Source organism: Gopherus flavomarginatus, chromosome 2, assembly GCF_025201925.1.
Source record: "Gopherus flavomarginatus isolate rGopFla2 chromosome 2, rGopFla2.mat.asm, whole genome shotgun sequence".
NCBI lineage: Eukaryota > Metazoa > Chordata > Testudines > Testudinidae > Gopherus > Gopherus flavomarginatus.
Window position 1 is genome coordinate 161,196,593 of NC_066618.1, and position 23,041 is coordinate 161,219,633.

Sequence of the window (23,041 nt, forward strand, 5' to 3'; positions counted from 1 at the left end):
GTGCAGGATCAGGGCTCTAATTATAGCGCTTGCCCATCCCTGAATGTGGGAACATTGTGCGATTACTCGCAAACCTGAGGATGGCTCCCATTACATTCCTGGTTCATCTTCTGTTGATGACAGTGGCATTCTTGCTTGCCTGTGCGCTCTCTGCATGTCTGTAACTATTACTTTACGATGGAGCATGTGTTGTAATACATATAAGCAAAAACACTATCAGCTGGGAATGACACAGCCAGACTCAATTAGCCTGCAGTCTTTATTGCCTGGTGCATCCTGCAAATAAACATTTCAAGGCTGGATCCTTCCCACTTATCCTGGAGGCAGTCACTTGGGGATGTAGTGATTCAGAGCTGTGCAGAGATTCACTCTTCTGGTTCTTTGTAGACTTGCAACCTCTGAAATTAAGGTGAGTGCCTCAGCTTGCCTGTCTTAGAACGTATGCTTAAAGCCTTCTCACAACCTATGGAGATGGGAATAGGGTTTGCTCAAACCTGGGCTGAGTTTGGGATTTATATAATGGGGGATCTGGGATTGTCTAGTGCAGGGGTTCTCAAACTGGGGGGTCAGGACCCCTCGGGGAGTTATTACATGGGGACGGGGGTCGTGAGCTGTCAGCCTCCACCCTAAACCCTGTTTTGTCTCCAGCATTAGAATGGTGTTAAATTAACAACATTTTTTAATGTATTTATAAGGGGGGGTAGTACTCAGAGGCTTGGTGTGTGAAAGGAGTCACCAATACAAACGTTGGAGACCCACTGGTCTAGCGATTAGAGCGAAGGAACTGCAGTCCAGGATTTGCCGAAAGCGAGGTCTCACAGAGCCATGGGACTGGGCATTGAGATTCCTGGATTCTATTCCTGCTCTCCCACATGTTACACTGACTTGAATCAGTATCTTAACCTCTCCATGTTTCCGTTTCTGCTAACACAACTCCCTTCTCCATGCTCCTGCCCGTGAAGTAAGTGAGTATTTGTAAAGCGCTATTGGATCCTCTCATGAAAAGCCCTATAGAAGGGGTAGCACGTAAAATATGAGGTTCACACTGAACTGGGGGACAGCACCTACAAAACGACTGGTCACCCCAGACTGGTCTCTCACTTAGGAATTAGCAGCTGCCCTTTTTCTCTTTGCTATTTTCCCCTCCTCACATATTCTCTGTCCCATCCCCAGCTTCCTGTCTTGCTCTCTGCTCTCCTACTGAAGAAACCATCTCTATGGCAACCTAAAATGCACTTTCCCAGTGTCTTCAGCTGGAGATCGAGGACCACTCTCTCCAATGTCAAGATCTTCCCAGAAGGAAGCATATCAGCTAACCCCCAACAAATGCTCCATTGCTCCCACCCCAAGAGAACGGGGAGCCAGAATCGGAACCTGTCTCTAACTGTCAAGTCTGAGATGACTGACAGTTGCAAAACCCATTCAGCTTCAGCTCCTGCTTCCCTGCTCATCTCACTTTTCTGCTCTGGCACCTGCCAGCTGTCACTCTGGCTGGGCACGAGGATTGACTGAGGGTTACAAAGTCCAGACAGCTGCAGTGTTTATCTGCCTGCTTGACGCAGATAAGTTCCCTGCTCCAGCCTGGCCTGATTCTTCTGCTCCAGGTAAACTGCAGAGATTTGCGGGGGCTATGACCTGCTTCGGAAGAGGGGGCTTTGGAAGGGCAATTTCCTCTTCCTGTTGGTTGCTCCCTAATTCTTCAAGAATAATAACCAAGAGAGGCAGAAATAGTTAAGTGCTCCAGAGAAGGGAAAAGTAGCAGCAAAGAAGTCCAACAGGAAAGATGGACTCATGCTTAATGCTCTTAAGTGGGACTTGTATCCAATCCCTGCTCGACCTTGGGCAAGTCACTTAATCTCTGTCCTCAGTTGCCAACCATTTGCTTGGATGTTGTAGCCATTGCAAGCTCCTGGGCGGGGACGGTCTCTTACTACATGTACGTATGACATCTAGCACAGTGGGGCCTGTAAGGGCACATCTATGCCGCAGTCAAAGACCCAGGCCACCGCCGTGGTTGACCTGAGTCGGCCCACTTGGGGTGTGGGGTTATACATTTGCAGTGTAGATGCTCAGGCTGGAGCCTGAGTTTTGAGACCCTCCTGCCAGGCTCCAGCCCAAACCTGAACATTTATACTACCGTTTTATAGCCCCAGCCCGAGTCAGCTGGCCCCAGCTCTGAGACTGGTGCTGTGGGTTTTTTTTATCGCAGCGTAAATATACCCATAGCATCCTACCACATACAAATCCACAGTTCTCCTGGAATAAGCTCTCTGACTCCTTGATTTACAAATTTTGAATAACAAGGCTCCACTGAAGGCTTAAAGGTGCCACAACCCCTCTGGTGGGGGACAGGCTCTGCCTAGTAACTGGAGGGAATCCACTGTGAGAGGCTATGGTGGAACCACTCGAAGTGAATTACTGTGTGATTGTCTAGAATGGGAACCCCAGGTATAAAATCTTCATATCTTATAAAGCCAGAAAGGCAGCGTGTGCTCATCTAATCTGACTTGCCTAGCACAGGACACAGGACTTCCCTGAATTAATTCTTGTTTGAACTAGAGCAGAGATCTTGGCGGGGAGCCGGGGAAAGCCAGCCTTGATTTTAAAAATATGCAGAATGAATTCCCTTTTGACTCCTAGGTCTCTCTACTGTGCTCGTCACTGAGGATCCAAAACCCCTTCTCACTCAGTGATGAGCTCGAGACAGTAGGAGCTAGCTAGCTCCAGCGTCCATGGAAATTGTTATCAGTAGTTAAGTGCGTTCATTTGAACTTCTTGGGTGAAATGAGGCCGTGTTTCATGCAAACCTCCCACCTCTTCCCTGACACTGTGAAACTGTGCTTCAGTGGGTTACAAAAAGCAGCAGGGAACTCACATGCCTACTCAGAGAGAAACCTTGTTTTTAACCCTGGCTAGTACTCAGAGTAAGGATGTCTGCTCTGATCATTGACTAGCCAACAGGGTGTTGTCCCTCAGGATGCGCACTCTCTGAGCAGTCAACTCTAAGACATGCTACACACTGATGGGGACTAGGCACTACTGTAGTAAAAACAATACTCTGGAGGCCTGGGTGTTTTAGGCACTGCACGCACATAGTGAGAGAATGCCTGCCCTCAAGAGCTTACAGTCCTCAAGAGCTTGCAGTCTAAAAGGACAAAACAAAGAATATGTGGGTGGGAGGGAACAGAGTCAGGCTTGTACTTCAGGGGAATCAAATCCTGGTCTTCTGACTCCCAGTCCATCATCCCATATTCCCATCTACTGGCCCAGATTGTATCAGAAAGGAGACCAGAACACTGTCTTCTCTTTCTGGGGTTTTCTGGGTTCAGCCCCAAACCTCATCTGCTCCAGCTGCATGTTTTTTGGAGCTGCAGTATTGATTCAAATATGGAATTCAAAATGCAAGAACTGCCATGCTAGGTCAGACCAATGGTCCATCTAGCCCAGTATCCTGTCTCTGGCAGTGGCCAGTACCGGAGCTTCAGGGCAGTGTAGCAGGTTGCATCCATGAATGTGTTAAGGAAAATGTTGTTAGAGCCATTGCTATAGCTGGAAGAAAGCCCAACAAGGCACGGGGGAGGACAAAGGGAGTATGGAGTGGGGGGGCATGGAGGAATAGTGGGTACACTCGAATTGAGTTTGTATCAGATATAGCAACGGAAAGCCCCTCACTGTCCTCTCCCTCCTGTGTACCCAAAGCAAACAGCAGAAGTACAGCTGATTTATTTTTTGAGGTCTGCTCAGCTGCCTGTTATACAAGGCAGCAATGGGGCCCTCCGAGAAGCAAGCTCTTGCTAAGGGCTAGCAGCAGACAGAACCTGGTAGGACTCCTGCATTCCCTGGTGCTGTCTGTCATTAGTAAATGCAATTACCCTCTGACATAACAGAGATATAACTGATGTGGAATTGGCAGAGGGAAAAATGATTTGTCTGCAGCTTAATCTCCAGGACTAGATAACGAGCAGGCTAAGTGATGCAGTGGAAACGCTCGCACTGCCAGTGAAACAGCAAGGCAGCTGCAAACAGTCTCGCTGCAGTAGAGCTGAAAGGGAGATGAGGTGTGTGCTCTGGTGCAGGGCTGGCTCCTCAGGAAGTCCCTTTACTGCACCCTGTACCTGAGGGAGCAGAGGCCTTGGTGAGAAGGTCTAGGGTGCTGCTTTGCCAGTGGAAAGTTCTAACCAAATGTCCCTTGGTCCCTGACAGGTCAGGATGAAGCTGCTGGCTGCTGTGGTGCTGGTTGCAGGCCTGGCTGGCGTCACTGCCTGGGGAGGTGAGGCCTTCGCAGGGGATGAACACATGGGCACCTGCGTCTTTGAGAAGCTGACTGGCCAGGACTACAAGTTCTGCAGGTGAGCAACTTCCACTTGTTGCTGTTCTCAGACTTGCTAGTGCCTTGAAACACCATATATCTGGGGGGCCTGTGGAGGAGCAGCCTGCAGGTCTCAACATGCTTGGGAATGTAGGACTTGGCATACCAGAGTGACCTGATAAGCCATTGCATCAGGTATTCTCCGGGTGCCAGCTGTAGGCTAAGCTCATACATGAAAAGAAGGTAGTTCCTCATGCAGTGGGTCTCCATGTGCAATCCTGCACACAACGGAAGGGAAAGGACAGTGACCCTTCCTGACCCTTGTGGTAAACTAATGGTGCCCCGAAGCATGAAATCTGATCTCCCTTCTCTTTTGGGCTGCAGCTACAAATGCTATTGTTCGTAATGTTATCCAGGCCCTTCATAAATCTGGCTTGTAGCCTCCTAGTGTAGTGAATGTGAATCCTGACAGCATTGTGGGACAAAGCTGAATCCATTGTCCATCTGCTCTGATGCTGACCTTAAGTTCTGACCAAGGTAAACCACAGTCCACTGGGACTTCTAGTCTTTGCATTATTTTATGCAAGGTTGGTTCTTGCATCCTCACCTGGTCACATTTTAATCATTCCCTGACCTGTACAATACAGTCGACTGTAACTTTATTTTGCATAGCCTCTGTCCCGCAAAATGTTTCACTGAGTCAAAGATAAAGATAAATAGCTAGAGCAGGCTGAAAAAACCCCAAAACATGATTTTCTTGTGGGGTTTTCCACATGGTTTTCTAAAGAGCCTTTTCTGCCAAAAAAAAAAAAAATGTTTTGGGGAAGGAGGTTTTTAAAAAAACAAAAAACTAAAATAATGCAACCAAAAAAACCACAATAGCCATGGCAGGAGAGAGACCTTGGGAGCTCAAAAGCAAGCATGTCAAGAGAATACTTGACCTGAGATTTGAAAGGGGGAGAAAGCAGGAAAGCTACTTTTACAGGCCTTGCAAGCAGAAGAGAAGGCATCAAGGCTGTGGGGAAATAACACACCTTATGCCTCCTAGCAACTGCTCCACTGGAAAATAACAGGCCACTGATGTTACTGGCTAACAATGGTGCCCCTTTGCTCAGGTTGTAGAGGATCTGCGGCTTTGGTGCTTCAGGGCTGTGGCTCAAAGTCTATTGAGGATCTGTATGAGGTGTTGGACCCAGAAGCACAGCTTGGAGGCCAGTAGGAGACAAGAAGGGACAGTGCATGTGTCTTTTATTTTAACAATATTACTAAGGACTTTTGCATAAAAATAGCATCTCCATTTTTTTCAAGGTGAACAGAAATGCTCTTTTTAAAATAAGGAACTTCAATTGAGCTCCCAAATTATTAAGGTCAGTGTAGACTTAACCTTGCTACTTATCAACATATTTTATCCCACATGTCACCAACAAGAACATCTTGCTTTGAACTCTCCACCTCTCCTGTCCTATGTGCACAATCATTCCTGTCCTGTGCATATATTGTGCATTCACTTAGCTTCCCACTTGGCTGGAGGATTAAACGGCTCCTCTTACAAGGTTCGTGTCCACTCCAGCTAATCTTTAGATCAGCCCTAGGCCATGCCATCTTTCTGTTGATCTGGAGCCTGCATAAAGGCATGACCTGTAGTTATGACTGCAGTGCAATTTGTTCTAGGTCTACGACAATGTGCAGTTTCTCTGTGGTGTTACGTGACGTGGTAAGGAAAAATGATTCAGAAGTCTACCTTGGTTATTTATACAGCCCCTGTTATTGGATCATCACAGTGCCCCATGCCAGATAGGGAAGCATTTTTAGCACCATTTTACAGATGGGGAGAAGAACCGGGGCACGGAGAGACGAAATGAATTGCCCAAGGTCGCACAGGAAACTTGTGGCAGAGCAGTGAATTTAATTGGGGTCTCACAAGTCCTAGACTAAAACCTTAATCAGAGGGCAATTGGAAGGGAAACATGTTCCAGCAGAGGGACTCCGATAATATCTCTTGCTTTTGTGCACCTTTGGAAAATAAACCACAACAGAATCTAGCAAAATGTTATGACAGTTCAATAATCTGCTCCTAACTACAGGTGGGCTGGAATTTTTCAGTTAGGGTGGGCAGGTACACCAGGCGCTAACAGTGTGCCAAAAGGTCTTTGAAGATCACAGATGGCCAAGAGCTGGGTTTTAGATCTCAGATCCCAGCTCAGAAAAGAACTTAATGTGATGGATGCTTCCATTGTGCTCTGAGAGACGAACCATTAAAGGAAGTTCAAGGGGGCTGAGAGTTCATTTTCCTTCTAGTATCATCGCCCTGGTTTAAGGACCTCATAAGACTGGCCATATTGGGTCAGACCAAAGGTCCATGCAGCCCAGTATCGATCAACCATGACCAATGCCAAGCCTCCCAGAGGGAGTGAACCTAACACGCAATGATCAAGTGATCTCTCTCTCTCTCTCCCTCCTGCCATCCATCTCCACCCTCTGACAGAGACTAGGGACACCGTTCCTTACCCATCCTGGCTAATAGCCATTAATGGACTTAACCTCCATGAATTTATCTAGTTCTCTTTTAAACCCCGTTATAATCCTAGCCTTCACAACCTCCTCAGAAAATAAGAGCTGATTCATTCCTCATTTCCCCACAAAAGCAGCCCTACACTACACCACAGTCTCACCCCAGTGTTTCTCTCCTTCTGCCCCTTATTCCTTTTCAGAGGGGACTTGGAGGTTTTCTACCCAGAGCTGGGAGACGTTGGCTGCACATACATCCCCAAGTGCAATCAGTACCGGAAACGGATCAGCAAGGAGTGGCACAGCCCAAAGATTGCATATCCACAGGCTGACAAGGTAAAGTCTAAATCAAGTCCCTTATGTGTAGTTGCACTGGGCCATACTGAAGAATCTGTGGGCTTTTGTCTAGGTATTTGGATTGAGGATTAAACATGGACAAATTTCTCATGTGATCTTGAATCACAGTTTGCCTTAAATGAGAGGCATTTATTAGAGAAGATAGCTACTGCTTGTAGATAGGCACTGACAGGCTTCCATGTCCCAGCCTTGTTTCCCAAGGACCGTACCCCTGCGTGGAACTCCACACTGTGCACAGACTCTAGTGTCTGAATAATACACTGCAAGGAAGTGCATCATTAGGAGACAGTGTCCTTTGGGAATCGGGGAATAGGAATTCAATAGTCAAGTTTTCTTAAAGGACAAAGGCTATCTGTACACTGGGGATCCTAATTTCTTTGTGAAATACTCAGCCATATATCTCTATAAACTGAAGTTTTTCACTGATCCCCTAAACTGATGGGATTGTAGCTAGTAATCTGTGCTCTGCATAAAACATCCCTCCAGGGAGGGAGCCAAGTGGTTGGTATTGGCCCAGAGAGAGCGTTTAAACTCAGGCGCTCCGCAGGTGATACTTGTGTTGTGGAAGAAAACCAGCTCTTGCTTCAGTCGAGCATCAAAATCCAGCTGAGATGCATTGAGTGAAATAGGAGATTCAGATTCTGGGTGGGACTTTAACAAAACATTCCTCATTGGTCTCTGTCTATCTGCTTCTGTTGTCTTCAGTGGAAAAAGCCTCCACTAGCTGCATTGGGAGCAGAGGTGGGCCAATAGGTGCGCATATACCCAGTGGAGTTGGCCCTGGCATCTTCATAAAAGTGCAATTCCATGGCTGTTGGATATAAATGTCAGAGCAAATGTAACAATAGGTTAGTTCTTATAACTGTGCTAATTCACTGATGCTTAACAGGGAGTGCAGCTTGGCTTGCTGCTTCTTGGTTTCCAAATTCCCTAGTGCTTTGATTTAGATTTCACTTGTATTTATTTTTGAAGATAACTGCTCAGTTGGCTTTTTCTGACGAATCCTTTCGTAGATGGCTGAAGCAATTTAAAGTAGGCCTTTTTGGTTCTTCTGAAAATATAACGGGGAGTGCTTGTGGAAAATCTCAGTGTCTGCACTTAAACCCTGTGAGTTCTATTAAGATATCAGGTCTGCTTTTTACAAACATGATGTTAAATGAGATTTTCTTGCCTGTGTTCCTAGTGACACCTGGGCTATTAAATCTGACCACTTAAACAATTTCCTTTTACTTCTGGAGCTGCTCACTACTTGTATTCCACTGCTCATGGATAACCAAACTAGACTGATCAGCAAGGTGAGGCGATATCTTTTACTGGGCCAATTTCTGTTGGCAACAGAGACAAGCTTACACACAGCTCTTCTGCAAAAACAAAAAACCCCCAACAACCCTCGGCTGCTCAATTCCACTTTGGTACCTAGTCAGTGTCACTTCCTGACTCTCCTGCACTAGTTCAAAGCTGCAGGATTTTGATTGCAAACCAATTGTTTGGCAGACTTCTTTAAGTTCTCTTGTTTGGGTTTAGGTTTGGTTTGAATTAAAGTAGAAATGAACTTGCAAATATTTATCTTTTTGGCTTGGTTTTGCAAAACTTTTTTTTTTTTCCCAAAACCTTAGTTTGGGAGCTATATTACTGGGCTGTGTCCCTGACACTGTGCCACTGACTTGTAAAGGCAATGTTTGATCTGATGAAACCACTGGCTGCACAGCCAGAATGAATTGTGGGTTGTTGTAGCAATGCGTAACTGCAGATTTTTTGTAACTTGTGCAAACCAGACACTTCACACAGTCTTGTCGCTTTATTGACTGAGGGACCCTGTATAACACTAGCCATTTAAATTTGTAGTCTGGAAACAATTGCACCTCGTAGCATTTGTATGTGCATTAGAGGATGACCTGTTCTGCCCATCTCTGCACTGCATTGGTCAGGCGGTAGGAGGCGTCAATCAGATTCAAAGACTGGCTCTCGTTTCTAAACAACACAGCTTGGTGTAGCTGCATTGGGGTCTTTCCTCAGGCTCCTGTGTCCTGTCAAGGGACACATGGAGTGGCTGTACTGCAGTAGCAAGAGTTTTGGAAGAAGTGACTCAGCTGCTGATGACCCAGTCCCCAAACCACCTAGGCCTAGGCAAATGCTCGGCACAGAGCATAAGCCAGTTTTCAGGGCGAGATGGAACAGCAACAGCAGGCCCGGGCCTGCAGGAAGCATACAGGTGTATTTTGGCTCAGGCTGTGTTCCAGACAAGAGGGAGAGGTGCTGGTGGTATCTGAAAGGAAACAGGAGGGAGGAAGGTTTAGGGGTGAGGTTTGTTCTGAAGACCCATTTCTATAATCAATTACTTGACATCTGCTTTAACCCAGTCAATGTCTGGCTCTTTGCTGCTGGCAAAGGGCCTCCGACATTTGCCTGAGCACTTCCTCCACTTCAGTCCCTATGGCAATCAAGAACTAGCCTGGGCATCTAGCGATAGCACATCCTGCTGCCTTGCAAGAGCATCGCAGCTTGGGGTCTGTGCTCGGTTCCTCACTCCAGTACTGGGAGTGCTGTGAAACTCAGTGAGGGAGCACCTGGTGTTGTCATGGATGCATGGAGTGGCTCGGATGGTGTCCAGAGAGAGATCTGTCCAAACCACCGGCTGTTTGGAAAAACACTGAATGGCTCTGGGCTCGGGCACTGGCAGGATGGGATAGGTAGGGGAAGGGAGAATGGAGAGGAAACCTGTTCACCGCACTGTGAGTTCCTGGGATGGAGACCCTTGTCTAGGAAAGGGATTCACAGGCTGCTATGCTTTGGAAGCTAGAGGGTGTGAAGCAGGAATAAAGCACCAGATGTCCTGATTTTTATAGGGACAGTCCCGATTTTTTGTGTCTTTTTTTCTTTTATAGGCTCCTATTACCCTTTCTCCCCATCCTGATTTTTCACACTTGCTGTCTGGTCAGCCTAAGCAGGAAGCCCCGGTGGGTGGCACTCGGCAGTGAGATATCGTGATTCTGCATCATTACAGCTCTTGACACCACCAAGAGGGAAACATGTGACTAAATGTGACCCAGCAGTAAATCCCCTTTCTCCTTCTATTTCTTTCCCACCTGTCTGTTTTGTGGAATAAGCTACTTCTAGCACGGTAGCGACCCCTATTGGGCAATGGATAGAAGCCAAGCTTTTGCTTCGGGTGAGACTTGTTCTGTGGCCGAATGCAGCTGTGCAGGAATAAACCCTGAAGGCTTCATGACAAACTCCAAGGATGGGGCTGGGTTCAATCAACCTGACCCAGTGCAGGAACCGGAACTCAAGATCTGAATCTCTCTCTAATGTTTGGAAGTTTGAAAACTGATCCTGGATCCAATGTTTGCAAATGGGCCAATCTTCCACTTTTTGCCCAGGTTTGAATTGTGTGTCTCCTTTCACCATCTCTACTTTTGAACCAACTTGGATGAGTGTCACCAAACAAAGCTTGATGGGGTTTAATCCCAGATCTGGGAAACTTTTCTGGTGAACCTGAATCTTGGGTGGGCTCTGGAGTGAATTCAAACCTGGGCCCACCTGGGGGTATACGTACATTCCAAGAGGGAAGGGTCTCAGAGGCTGGGCTCCAGCCCAAGCCCAGATGTCTACACTGACCCCCAGCCCTAGCTCCGCGAGCCCAAGTCAGCTGGCACAGACCCGCTGCAGCTGTGCTGTGGGTGTTTTATCGCAATGTAGACATACCCTGAATGTCTTCCAGATTCTCTTCCATTGGCTCTTTAAACTGAACTCCTCAATTAGCCAGAGCTCTTTAGGACAGATGAGCAGCAATAGCTTCACTGGCTCAGCCTCTTGGTATTTCCATTCTCTGGCCAGGGAAATTAAAAGCTGGGTCCTGATGAATGGGCCAAAGCAAAGTCAGCCAGGATCCTGGTGGGCTATTCAGAGTAGTCCAGGAACAGTGGGATTTGATTACCCTTGTCGTGGCCCGGGGCTGGTCAGACTCAAAGTAAGATACCATCCCTCTGCCAAGGAGCTTGCAGCCTAAGGCAGACACCAACCGTATCCTGCTCACCGGACAAAGGCTCTTGTGTCGTTATTCCTTGGGCATTGTCACTGAAAGGCTTTCAAGAAAAAAGGCATCTTAAGGAGGGTATTGGAATGAAGAGAGGCTGTTCCAGGCATGAGTAGTAGCAGAGGGGGGACACAAGGGTGAGATGCAGGCTGACAGCTAGTTACACAGCTAGGAGATCTGAGACAGCTAGATAGGAGCTTCACTTCCTATCTAGCCATAAAGGAGAAATAAACAGCTGAACGTCACCAGAGCATGACTGTCACTGTAAGCCAGTGCGCTTAGCCTGGTGTTTTTCCTTCTGCAGCATGTATGTTGCAAACCAGTAAATAACCTTGGGACTGATACCAGCGCTTCCAAACTTTGCATTGACTTTCTATGGGTGTAAAGGACTACACTAAGCTGTGCAGAATCTGACTTGTGCTGTTTAAAGTGCAGCATTCTCCTTCTTCCCTTCTGCATTGGAGAGGTGGGTGTGGTACAGCACGTGGGGATGCTGTTGCATGAGCAATTTGCAAGCCGTGTGAAATGCTTGCTGTATTTGTAGAAGGCTGCTAGATGGCACCATTGACCTTTTATTCTCCTTGCAAGCACTCCAGTGAGAATGGAGATGGAATGGGGCCAGGGATGCTTGGGTTACTCAGGTAGCAAGTGCTCTGGCTTCTCTTATGACCACGTGGTCAAGACCTCCCGCTTGCATCTCATCTGAAAGGCAGCAGGGTGCTCCTAACACGACCTGAAGAATCACCACTGCTGCCCCGGAGTGGTACACAGGTCTTCCATTCTAATATAGAGCAGCCCAGACCTTGCTTTTCAGCTAACAGGCTCACATTGCAAAGTGACCGTCCTAAAGCATATGCAAGCAAACAAATATCCACAGTCCATTGACTCCTCCTCTTAATACTTTTTTCTGTATATCTGATAGAACACGGAGATGTCCTGGTTCCCCATTGATTACTGTACCAGTCACTCTTTTCAGCACTGAAAACACAGCAGCAGCTGGTGCAATCCTGAGATGCAATTGACACAGAAGAAATATTAAGCTGGTACTCTGGGGTGGGGTTTACTGCACAGTTGATAAGCCCCTGGGTTGAAAACCAGTTTCACTGGCCACTTGGTGGTAATAAGGAATCTCCCTACATGTTGCCCAAGTTGCATGAAGTACAATTCTCCTGAAAAGAGGGGGGAAACCCCTCAAGCAGCCATCAGTGAGGTGTTAATATGCAGCACTTGCATATGGCTCTTCACCCATTGATCTCAATGCACTTTAGAAAGGGGAGTATTGTTACTGGCACAGAAGGGCAGTGACTTTCTCAAGGTCAATCAGCAGGCTAGTAGCAGACCTGGGGATAGAACCTTTCTCTTGCCACTAGGCCTCGCTGCCCAGACAAAGGGCCTGATTCAAGTGAGAGTGCACTGGTGTAACCAAGACCAGAAATTGGCCTGCAGAATCTGGTGATGGCCCATGAGGAGCGAACTCCTCATGGGCATTTCCAATCTCAGGCTGAGTTGGTAGGATTGGCAGTTAGAGGGTGGGGAGAAGAATCTAGGTACCAGTAAACTCAAGCAGATTTTGTCTGGAGTCCCTGAGATGCAATGAATGTGGGAGCCAAGGCTGGTGTTTCTAGCACCTCTTCCTCAGGGTAAGCCAGGGCCAGCGCTACCATTTAGGCGACCTAGGTAATGGCCTAGGGCGCCAGAATTTTTGGGGGGCACTATTTTGCCAGGGGGGCAGCACGTGGGTCCGGTGGACCTACCGCAGTCATGCCGGCGGATGGTCCGCTGCTGGAACGGCTCTGGTGGAGCTGCCACAGTCATTTCGGCGGATGGTGCGCCGGTCTAAAGGCTCCGGCGGACCTACTGCAGTCATGCCTGCGGCAGGTCCACCGGAGCCTTTAGACCAGCGGACTGCCCGCCGGCATCACTGCGGCAGCTGCACCGGAGCCTTTCCAGCAGCGGACTGTCAGCCGGCATGACTGTGGTAGGTCCACCGGACCTGGGGGGGAGGGGCGGCAAACTGGCCCTCCGCCTAGGGCGTCAGAAACCCTGGCGCTGCTCCAGGGGTAAGCCCCACTTTAATGCCTAGAACTGGTGGCATTAGAAAATAGAAACAATCCATGAAACCCATTTAACCCAGCACAGTGGAAGATTGCTCCTCCTAATCTGGACATCAAGTCTGTTGGCTTCTAGCGTCCCCAGTGGCAAGTCTTCAGCCTTTTCTCTTTGAGACACAACTCCATGGTTCAACAGTTCTCACTGTTTGGACAAATGCCCCAACTTTCTCTTGTTTTACTCTGTCCTCCTAGTTGGACCCTCTTCATATAAACTGCTTTCGCAGCACACTTTTGGCGCCACTGGTGTCATGCTGGGAACAGCCAGCAAGGGGTGCTGCGTGAATGCTATATACTGCAGGCTTTTCTCCCTAACGAAGTGTGTGTGGCAGGCGGGCTGGCTGACTAACCTGCTCCTGAACAGTTTGGTAGGTTTCCAAATAAGTCTTTCAGAGAGACAGAAAAGCACACAATGTGCTGGGTTTTGCAGCACGTTATAGTATTTTAATTTTCAGCAAGGGGCAATGCACAGTGAGATCTGAAACGCAGAGCTGACTCTAAGGGCCGTGCTTTTGTATATATTCTTAACCCTTGAATGCCTTAGGATGCTTTTGGAGTTTGGAGGAGCTCTTGTAATGTCCGTTTCCAACAAAAGGAATTGCCTGCAGGTGAGATTGTCTGTCTGGAATTGGAAATTAGTGTTTGATCAGGGCTGACCCCAGCCACTAGGCATGGCTGATTTAAGCTAGGCTCCAGATCTGCAGTGTGGTGTGGTTACTCATGGCATTCAGGTGGAACGGGAGGTGCTTCTTTCTGTGGATTCCCATAGGTGTGCCCTCTGACGGACATCCCAGCAGGTGATAGCGTTTCTCATGCTTAGAACTGGGTTTTGAGGGTCAGGATTCAGGGGTTCTTCCCAGATGTCACTGACTCAGTGTGAACTTGGCAAGTTGCTTCACCTTTCTACCTCCATTTCCTCATCTGTAAAATGGGGATAATGATACTAATGGGTGTTTTTGCTACTTGATTGTTAAATTCTTAAGAGAGATGTAAAGCTGATCAGGATTTTTTTCCTTTTTTGGTTAAATGAAATCTTTTTTGCAGGAAGTGTCTTGCTTACAGTGGAAAGTTGGAGGCCAAATTCTACATGTATGTTCAGAAATCATGCTGTGGTGATCCTTGGTAAATAAGATGTTTCTTCACAGGGCGAATTTCAGTCTTCCTGATTTGCTCCTTTTAAGCCAGTGTTTGGCCTGAACGTGGTACCATGTTTCTGTGTGAACAAGGTATCAAACCTTTTGATGGGGGTCAGAGAAAATGGGGTCAGTAGCCACTCAAAATACCTGGCTCATGGGACCGATTGGGCTTGGGGCGGGGGGGGGGGGAAGAGGGGGAGAAAACAAGACGACACCAAGATGTCAATTGTGGGGAAGTTTCACTTTTCCGATAAAATGAGTGTGAAGTGTTTTTGACTAGAGGACAGGCTATAAGCAAAGACAACCCTGAAGTCAAGGGAAGGAAGTGATGCAGAGCTACCTTTCTGTCGTCCTGGTATCTGGGTGTAGGATGACCAGATGTCCTGATATTGGAGGCTTTGTCCCAATTTTTCACACTTGCTATCTGGCCACCCTCTCTGGGTGCTTTCCGGTGACGCATAAAGCCAGGGATGTTGGAGTTATCCATGGCTTTGCACACTCTGAGATACTCCTCCCCTCCCTATCCCCACACACAGTAACACAGACGCTGTTTTGCAGTGTGTTCAGGACACAGGGGTCCATCCAACATAACATCTCAGTTTCCCGGCAGTTTGTTAGCACAGAAGCCAGTTGACCTCCTGGCAAGGATTGAAATCCAGTCCCAATCTAGTCATTGTGTATCCTGCATGATTTCCATGCAGCGATCTTTGAAGATGACCCATCAGAGGACATAGAGCAGTTGATCTTGCTGTGTTGGTGGCACTGCTATGATCGGTGGTGGTTGTCTGCTGGCCTAGTCTGTAGAGTGTGCCCACTGATGGAACTTTGCTTTTTCCCCACATCTTCCCCTAGCCTGCTTCCTCTACAAACGTTACCTCTTGCACTGGGGTGTGGTGCCTCTCTCCTCCTGTCCTGGGAAGGGGTGTGCTATCTCCAGGGGTGGCTGAGTCTCTCCACCTGCAATGGGGAGAGGGTGTGGTACCTGTGGGGAGAGCTACACCTGTGCTAGTGGGGTGGGATCAGCTCCCCTCCTGAAGTGGGCGGAAGCCAGCAAGTGGAAACTTGAGTAGCACGTGCTCCAAAGTGAGCTTTGCATTTTGATTGCAGATCCTTGTTTGGCATGACTGTGTGGCTAGGGCACGGGACTGGGTGTCAGGACTCCTGGGATTCTGTTCCTAGCTCCACTGCAAACTCACTGGCCAACTTTGGGCAAGTCACTTGCACTCTCCATGCCCCAATACCCCATGCTCGCCCATCAGTGCTGGAACTGACTTAAAATGGTTTCTGTGATATACAGGGTTTACAATTTGGTTCAATGGCTCTGTTCCAGCACCCATGCCCAACCTCCCAATCTGCAAAATGTGGACCATAATAATGGAGACAGCAAGGCTAACTTATTAAGGCGTGTCACGTTCCTGATGAACCTGGGCAGAAAGATGAAAGGGGTGAAGGCTTCTCATTCACTGCGATCGCATAGCTCTTTAAATTGATCTGACTACACATGCAGCTGCTGGTAGATGGCAGCGAAGGGTGATTCTCTTTCTAACCTCTGAAGCCTCCAGCTGTGTGGCTCAGGCATTGCTGCAGCCCCACAAAGAGAATGCTACACTTTATCTCACGCGGCACTTTCAGGCTGGGGTCTTGCGTTTGGGCCTGTCAGAATTTTCTGGGGAAGTGACGCTTTTGGGGCTGAAGCTGCTCACGCCTAAATTCTCCGCTCAGAGATGAGTGTGACTGTTCAGCTGAGACTGCCGACAAGGAGGCCAGGTTCAGTGGAGTGATTTTTTATTTATTTATTTATTATTATTGGAATGTGGACGACTCTGCCATTAGAAACTGGGTTGACATCCAACCAAACTTGTTTCACAGGTGGTCTGGCCAAGAGGTATTTTGGATTTTTTTTATTTTTTATTTATTTAAGATAAACAAACACAGATGCTATTGGCCAGCTGTTACACTGTGGGCTCCAGCTATTAGCAACCACATCTTGCATAATGTGTACCTTCTTACTGACCCATATGGTCAGATTCTCAGCTGCTGTAAATCACTATAGAACCATTGAAGCAAACAGTGCTGTACCAATCTACACCCGTGGAAGATTTGGCCCTATTTGACTCCTCCTCCTCCTCCTCCTCCTCCTCGGTTTTAGCTATTTCTCTTTAATCTGTGATTTGGGGGGAATAATAAAATGTCCAAGCAACCTCCAAGCTCACGGTCCAATTCTCCCTGTGAATAGCACATGACTTCATGAGTAGTCCCACAGCAGTCCTTAATATTTGAGCTCTCTCAGGTGACCGTAGAACTGCAGTATGCACACCCTGTGCCTACACAGTGCTTAGATACATGGGGATGGGTCATATATCAGAACTAGAGAGACAATGAGGAGCAGACACCATTTTGGCCTAGCTTTCAGAGATGCTGAGCTCCGCCCCCACCCACCCAGCTCTTGCTCATTTCACTGGGCATGGTTGGCACCCTGCCTCTCAGCAAATCAGGCCATTTGGGGATTAGTCTGCAGTGAAACAGGGATGAGGTGCTTGGACTTCACAGGCTCTTTGCTTGTCAAAAACTAGGTAGTCTTGTCTGTGCACCAGTGGCTTAGCTGGAGGACAGTCCTGTTACTGTCCCATTAGGGAGTCGGTGACTCCTGGGTTTGGAGTCCAAGGCAAACTACACAAGGTTTGGGGGTGGGGGCTCAGTGAAAGCAGCAGAAGCTTTTAAACAGGAAGGCTGTGCAGCACCTTGCGTGATTTGGGCCTCTGCTGTCGCCTCCATCAGAGGATGCACTAGCTGCTCTGATAGCCTTCCACTATGATCCTTACAAAGCTAGCACCAGGCATAGCCTGTTGAGAATGGCGCTTTGCCATCAACAAGCTAACCCAGCTGCTAGCTACTCCATTGGGTGGGTCATCTATCTCTCGCTCTCCAGTTGGGGGATGCACTCTCCAGAGCAGCATTAAACATGGCTCCTTTTGATGGAGGAACCAGCTTTTAATTCATGAATGAATCTGTCTGGGAGATGCCGTGAAAATCTCTTTTTAGCATTTGATCTTGAGAGGAATAAAACTTTCTCCAAGCCAGGAGAGATTGTGGCAACTGGCTGCTTCCAGAGTGTCACTGTCACCAGCTGGTATTAACTCAGACGGGATGGGAAAAAATGGACTCTTGAGAAAAGGTGTCTGCTTATCCATCCCACACAGATTTAATGGGTGGAAATTCCTGCACTGTGATCATTTTGAGACTAAGAGCTTAGCAGGGAAGAGGGATTGTACTGATGTTGAGACTCTGGACTGGAACTTGGGAGATATCCATTGCCCACTTGTTAGATTTTCGAGCAGGCATCTTCATGCTTTCTCCCCCTGCTGCCTCGCACACTTGGGACAAGCTCCCTGTAAACCTCTCCAAGCCACTTGTTGGCCTCAGACCTGCTCCGTTGCCAGGATGTCGACAAGAAACATAACCGAGTAGATCACTGGTGTGCTGAGACACTGCCTCTCACGCTGACCAATGTTGTCTCCTTGTTTCCTTGCACTCTGTCTGTTTGGCTGTTGCTCTCAAAGGCCCCAAGAGTTAAAGGTGTTTATAAACTTTCACTGTCCAACATTAAACATAGTAGGTAGGTTTGGAGTTATTTTTAAACAGAGCTCTTGTTTTTTCTCAGTGATGTGGAGAACACACTAAAGTATTTGTTTAAATGCAAAGTTTACTGATTAAATGTGAGAAATTTAAAACAAACATTTATACTGAAACTGTAGCTGAGTGATTGTGTCCTGCAGACTTAGGCAGACCTTATCAAAGCCTCTTCTTTTGGAGTTAAAATAACATAGTCTTAGTTTCAGAGCAATCTTTCTCTGAGGAGGAAAAAGTAAATTTTGCTCTGTCCTCATGTGACGCATGTTCACTGATCCTGTTCTCAGCAAGCAGACAGACACAAGGAGGAGAGAGGACAGAAAAAATGGGTGAAGTACAGGTTTTTTTTGTGTTTAGTTGGGAGTGGATGCTTTGGCTGACAAGTTGACCATGGCACCTGCTGCTTGGAACCTAGTTAGTTATGATCTGGTCAGGGCTGTCATCTGGTTTGATTCTTTCTGCTTAGACAAGACAGGCTTGGGAGGATGCAGTTTAATTGATTTCAGGATTTGATGAAAAGCCAAGAGTGAGATAGAATAGGAGGCAAGAAACAGTGGGGCAGAAAATAACACCACAAGGAAAGGTAATACAATGCAGAGTCTCTCATCCTTTTTGTGCTGCTAGTGATTGAATATCTCTGCTGGTGGGCTGAGGACTAGATGTCATGATGATGTGGTGACTTTGAGCTCTCACAGGTGAAAACAAAGTTCCTTAAAACTCCCCCCCCCCAAAAAATCTCTTTAAGAGCCCCAAAGGGAGGCAAAGTGGGTGGCATAGTTCATCCGTGCCTTCGCACCCCATATTATTTTGTCCATCAGTTAGGCCTAATATCCATCACACCAATTTTCATTGGTTAAGTTCCAGCTCCAGATCACTTGTTTTTTTTAACAAGCATAGTTTCCACAGTCCTTGGATTGTACAACGTGACCTTTTGTTTGGACTAATTTAGTCAGTCTGGTTCTCTTGCACCTGTTTGTAACGTTCTTTATTGAAAATAACATGACCTACTTTCCGTGGTAAATTCCTAAGCAGGCAAACATTGTAGACCAATTGTTGCAACAGCTCTCCAGTCAGTCTCTATCCACCTGGCCTCTCTCTGGGAGAGGGATTTTTGTTTTGTTTTGTTTGTACAGCACTTAGTGTGATGGTGCCCTGATCAGCAATTGAAGCTCCTAGCTGCTACCCCAATACAAATTAATATTGGAGTTCAGTTCCCGGCTCTGTCACAGTTGCTATGGAACTTTGGGCAAGTCATCCTTTTGGGGGGTGGAGGGAGAGGGAATTTGTCCCTGGACCAGCAGAAGGCTACCACTTAAGGCCAACAGTGTCAAGTGAAGTGGGACTTAAGTGTTGTATAGGCCTTGTCCAGGGATGCATTTCAGCATTCTGCACCACAGTGTGTCTGAGATGGATCTAATGATTCCTACCTCTCAGGGGTGTGGCAAAGCTCCTCAAAGTGTTTGATGCGCTCGCGCACAATTCTGCAGAGATGTGGGGCAGGCATATGGACAGGTGAGTGATCAGACGTCTCTGAACGCTAATCTCCTCTGTGTTTTACAGTAGCTAGGACAAGAACCCACATTCCTCAGAGCCCAAGCTTCCCCCTAACCTACTTGGGTTTAGGAAGACACTTTACCCCATGGGCAGTGGAATGTATATTTGTCCAGTATGAGGGTTTTTTACCCTCTGAAGCATCAGATGCTGATCATTATCAAAGTTGAGAATCCAGAGATGATGGGCTAGGGTTCCTATTCCCCCTCTGCTTACTTCTGCAACAGATGTGAACAGAAACTTTCAAACTCTACAAAGTTTGGATGATAGTTTCTGATGGGGATTAGAAGAGCCAGGATAGCAGTCATCGGAAAGTATCGGGGTGCAATCAGTAACCAAATACTGTAAGCTGTTGGCTATTCATTTACCCAACGATCCTTTGGTGATGCTTTGGGGGCTTGCTAGCAGAAATCCTCACAAAGAGGAAAAGAAGAATTAATCTCATCTTCTGGTAGCTACTCAGCTATCAGTAACCTTCCATCAGGAAAAAGAAGAATGGTTCAAAAAATATGGGAGGTTGTTATAGGAAAAACTGAAACGCGCCTTTTATATAAACAGCAAATCAGTGTGAGGACAGATGCCTAGATATTTTTATTACCATTTATTCAATACTTAAAGTACATTCCCCTGCCAAAAAACAAACCTCTCCTCCCCCCCCCAACTCGCCAACTTCTTTGGGTATTAACATTTGATAGACATGCCTGGTGTGTTAAATGAGTAATCGGAGATTTCACTCACTTTATTAAAATCACTAGAAATGCCATGTCCTAGGTGTTGTAATGAGGCTTACTCTGTAATAGCGAGCACTCTGTTTAATCAGTGGCTCTTTCTGTTTATATTCCTGCATAATGTCTCTTTAAACAAAAGCTAACTGTTGTCGTCATGATGGTTTTGTTGCTGTTATTTACATGGCAAGGACTGGTAAACCTGTTAATGCTTCTGAAATAAGAGTGCCAGGAAACAATGGAAAAGACTATCCTCCTCTCCCCCACGTGCACCTCCCTCCTCCTGCCACCAGTATTTTTAGCCCAAAATCTTGGGCTTCAAGATCTTGCAGTTATTGAGGGTGTAAAGGTTTGGAGAAGCTCGTGGAAGAAGGCCACACTTCATTTATTTCTGAGCAGCTGTGGTACAGCTGGGGAGCAGGGGGAGGGAGCAGTATGGAGAATGCTTGACCAAGTGCTTAGTCAGAAATCCCTAATCCTGACTCTGGAAATTTTGTCCTAAGTGACTCGACAAAAGTATCCAAGTGGCCAGGGATTTTATTTTTCCTTTTGAAATGGGGGGCAGCCAACTTGAGGCACCTACAACCTAATTTTTGAAGGTGTCTGGCACCATTGACTTCAGCTGGATGCTCTGCACTTCTGACAGGCCCAAGTTTTCTCAAGTGGGGCTTCCAAACAGCGAGGCCTCTCTTGAAATTCTTGACCTCCCTATGCATATACGATGGGGTCAGGCTTCCTGCCTCACAGGCTGGCCTGAGATGTATCTAGCTAAGAGACCATATCCTACTCCTCTCGCTCACCCAGGGGGTTGCTGGCATGTGTAAGAAGAATTGAATTTGTCCCGGGGTTTGTGAACAAAGTCATAGGGAGCAGCTTTATTCAAACTCTCTCTCTGGGTGCATTCAAGCTGGAGGAACATGTGTTCTAACCAGTCCTTGTTTGTCTTCTCATAGTAGAACATACCAACTATCTTAAGTCTAAGGAATAAGGCCCTGAACACTATTGTCAACTGAGGCAGGGATGTTGTTGCTCTCTGGTTTTGGGAGGCTTTTAGGGCCAACTCCATTTGTTTCTCTATTTTCCTGTATGGAATGCACGTTTCACTACATGGTGTTAAGTATCAGAGGGGTAGCCATGTTAGTCTGGATCTGTAAAAGCAACAGAGTCCTGTGGCACCTTACAGACTAACAGATGTATTGGAGCATGAGCTTTCATGGTGAATACCCACTTCGTTGGATGCATGTTTTCACTCACGAAAGCTCATGCTCCAATACGTCTGTTAGCCTATCGGGTGCCACAGGACTCTTTGCAGGTTTCACTACAGTGAGGTTCAGAACAGCCTTGAACTGTCAACTCCCAAAGATGAAAAGCACCACCGCTGCAAGCTGCTTCTGCCAGCTGTGCTGAGCTGGGGCTGCAGGAGCACCCTGCTCGGGAAAGCTGACATGCAAAGGCATGTAAGCCTCAGACACCGACTGGTTAAAAATCAGAGGTTTTAAACCCCCCTCCGCCTGTGCTGCTAACGTTCTTATTGAAACAGAATTTTCAAGGGCTGATTTTACTTTTCCCCCACTGAAGCTGACTGGGCTGAGCATGGGAAGCTATATTGGCTGGTTATCTTGTTCTTCACTGAGGCTTTCAGGGCTGGCTCTCCAGGGCCAGCACGATGTTTTTGCTATAGGGGAATGAGTGACTCCACCTACTTCCACTTCATTGTGACAGAGCCAGGAATCCCCAGCTGAGATTAGGGCCCTGTCATGCTATGTGCTGCACAGCTGCATCGTGAGAGATGGGGCCTGTTCCAAAGAACTTGAAATCTAAACCACCAAGAGTGGGATGGGAAACAGGCACCAAGCAGGGAAGTAACTTGCCCAAGATGACACACTGGGTCAGTTGCAAAGCTGGAAACAGAAACCAGGAGTCCTGACAGCCTAGTGCCCTTTGCACTGTTATATAGTTTCCCTTGCTGTAATTTTGGATTTCTTTCCTGGTTTACGTAGGGTTTGTTTTCTTTTTTTCAAATTCAAATGTTTATATTTGTGTGTTAAGTCACTTTAAAAAAAAAAAAAGTCTAAATATTTGGCTACCAAATGCCTCGCTTCTCCAAACATCACTTTGGGGGAAGTTAACATGCAGATAGAATGATGGGAAGTAGAAAACTTTCTTCTAAATAAATAAAATTGAGTATCTTTGTCTACAAGCAGAATGCTCAGTACAATAAGTTTGTTTGCAAACCAGCGCTATCGGGGATTTCCCAAAATCAGTCTGTATCTGAAAAGAGAATCTTAAACCACTTCTTGTAGGTGAATGAATTAAACTGCTTGCATCCCGTGGAGGTAGGCTAGGAGTAGTCTAAGCTGAGACTGCTGGGGAAGAAGAGGCCCACAATGGTAAAGTGACTCTTTACCCAAGATCAAGCAAGCAGATGGTGTCGAGAATAGAACCCAGGGGTCCCAATTCCTACTTCAAGAGCTATACCACTGCTCCTTCCAGATCTGGGATTAGAGCTGGGAGTTGACTCCTGGGCTTCTATTCTTACTGCTAGGCCACATGAGGGGCCTGTGCTTTAGAAGCAGAAAGATCTACTGTCTATCCCCACTACTGGTATAAAGGGCTAAGTAGGCGTGGAATGCAGCATGGACCCAAGCTGTGAACATCCAAGGGACTAATATGTGCACGGA

General features: G+C 47.1%; 1 protein-coding gene across 2 annotated transcripts in view; it reads left to right on the forward strand.

Annotated features, from left to right (window-relative positions):
• Positions 1-343: 343 nt before the first annotated feature.
• PEBP4 (phosphatidylethanolamine binding protein 4) overlaps positions 344-23,041 on the forward strand; it is a 203,646-nt gene continuing 180,948 nt past the window's right edge. Inside the window, exons 1-3 of one of the 2 annotated variants that reach the window (XM_050940317.1) lie at positions 344-409; positions 4,204-4,349; positions 7,021-7,153. In XM_050940317.1, coding sequence (XP_050796274.1) covers positions 4,210-4,349; positions 7,021-7,153 — 273 coding nt within the window. In that variant the 5' untranslated portion in view covers positions 344-409; positions 4,204-4,209. Of the gene's footprint in view, positions 410-1,504; positions 1,605-4,203; positions 4,350-7,020; positions 7,154-23,041 lie in introns of those variants that run through there. The other variant, XM_050940316.1, reaches the window with a different exon arrangement.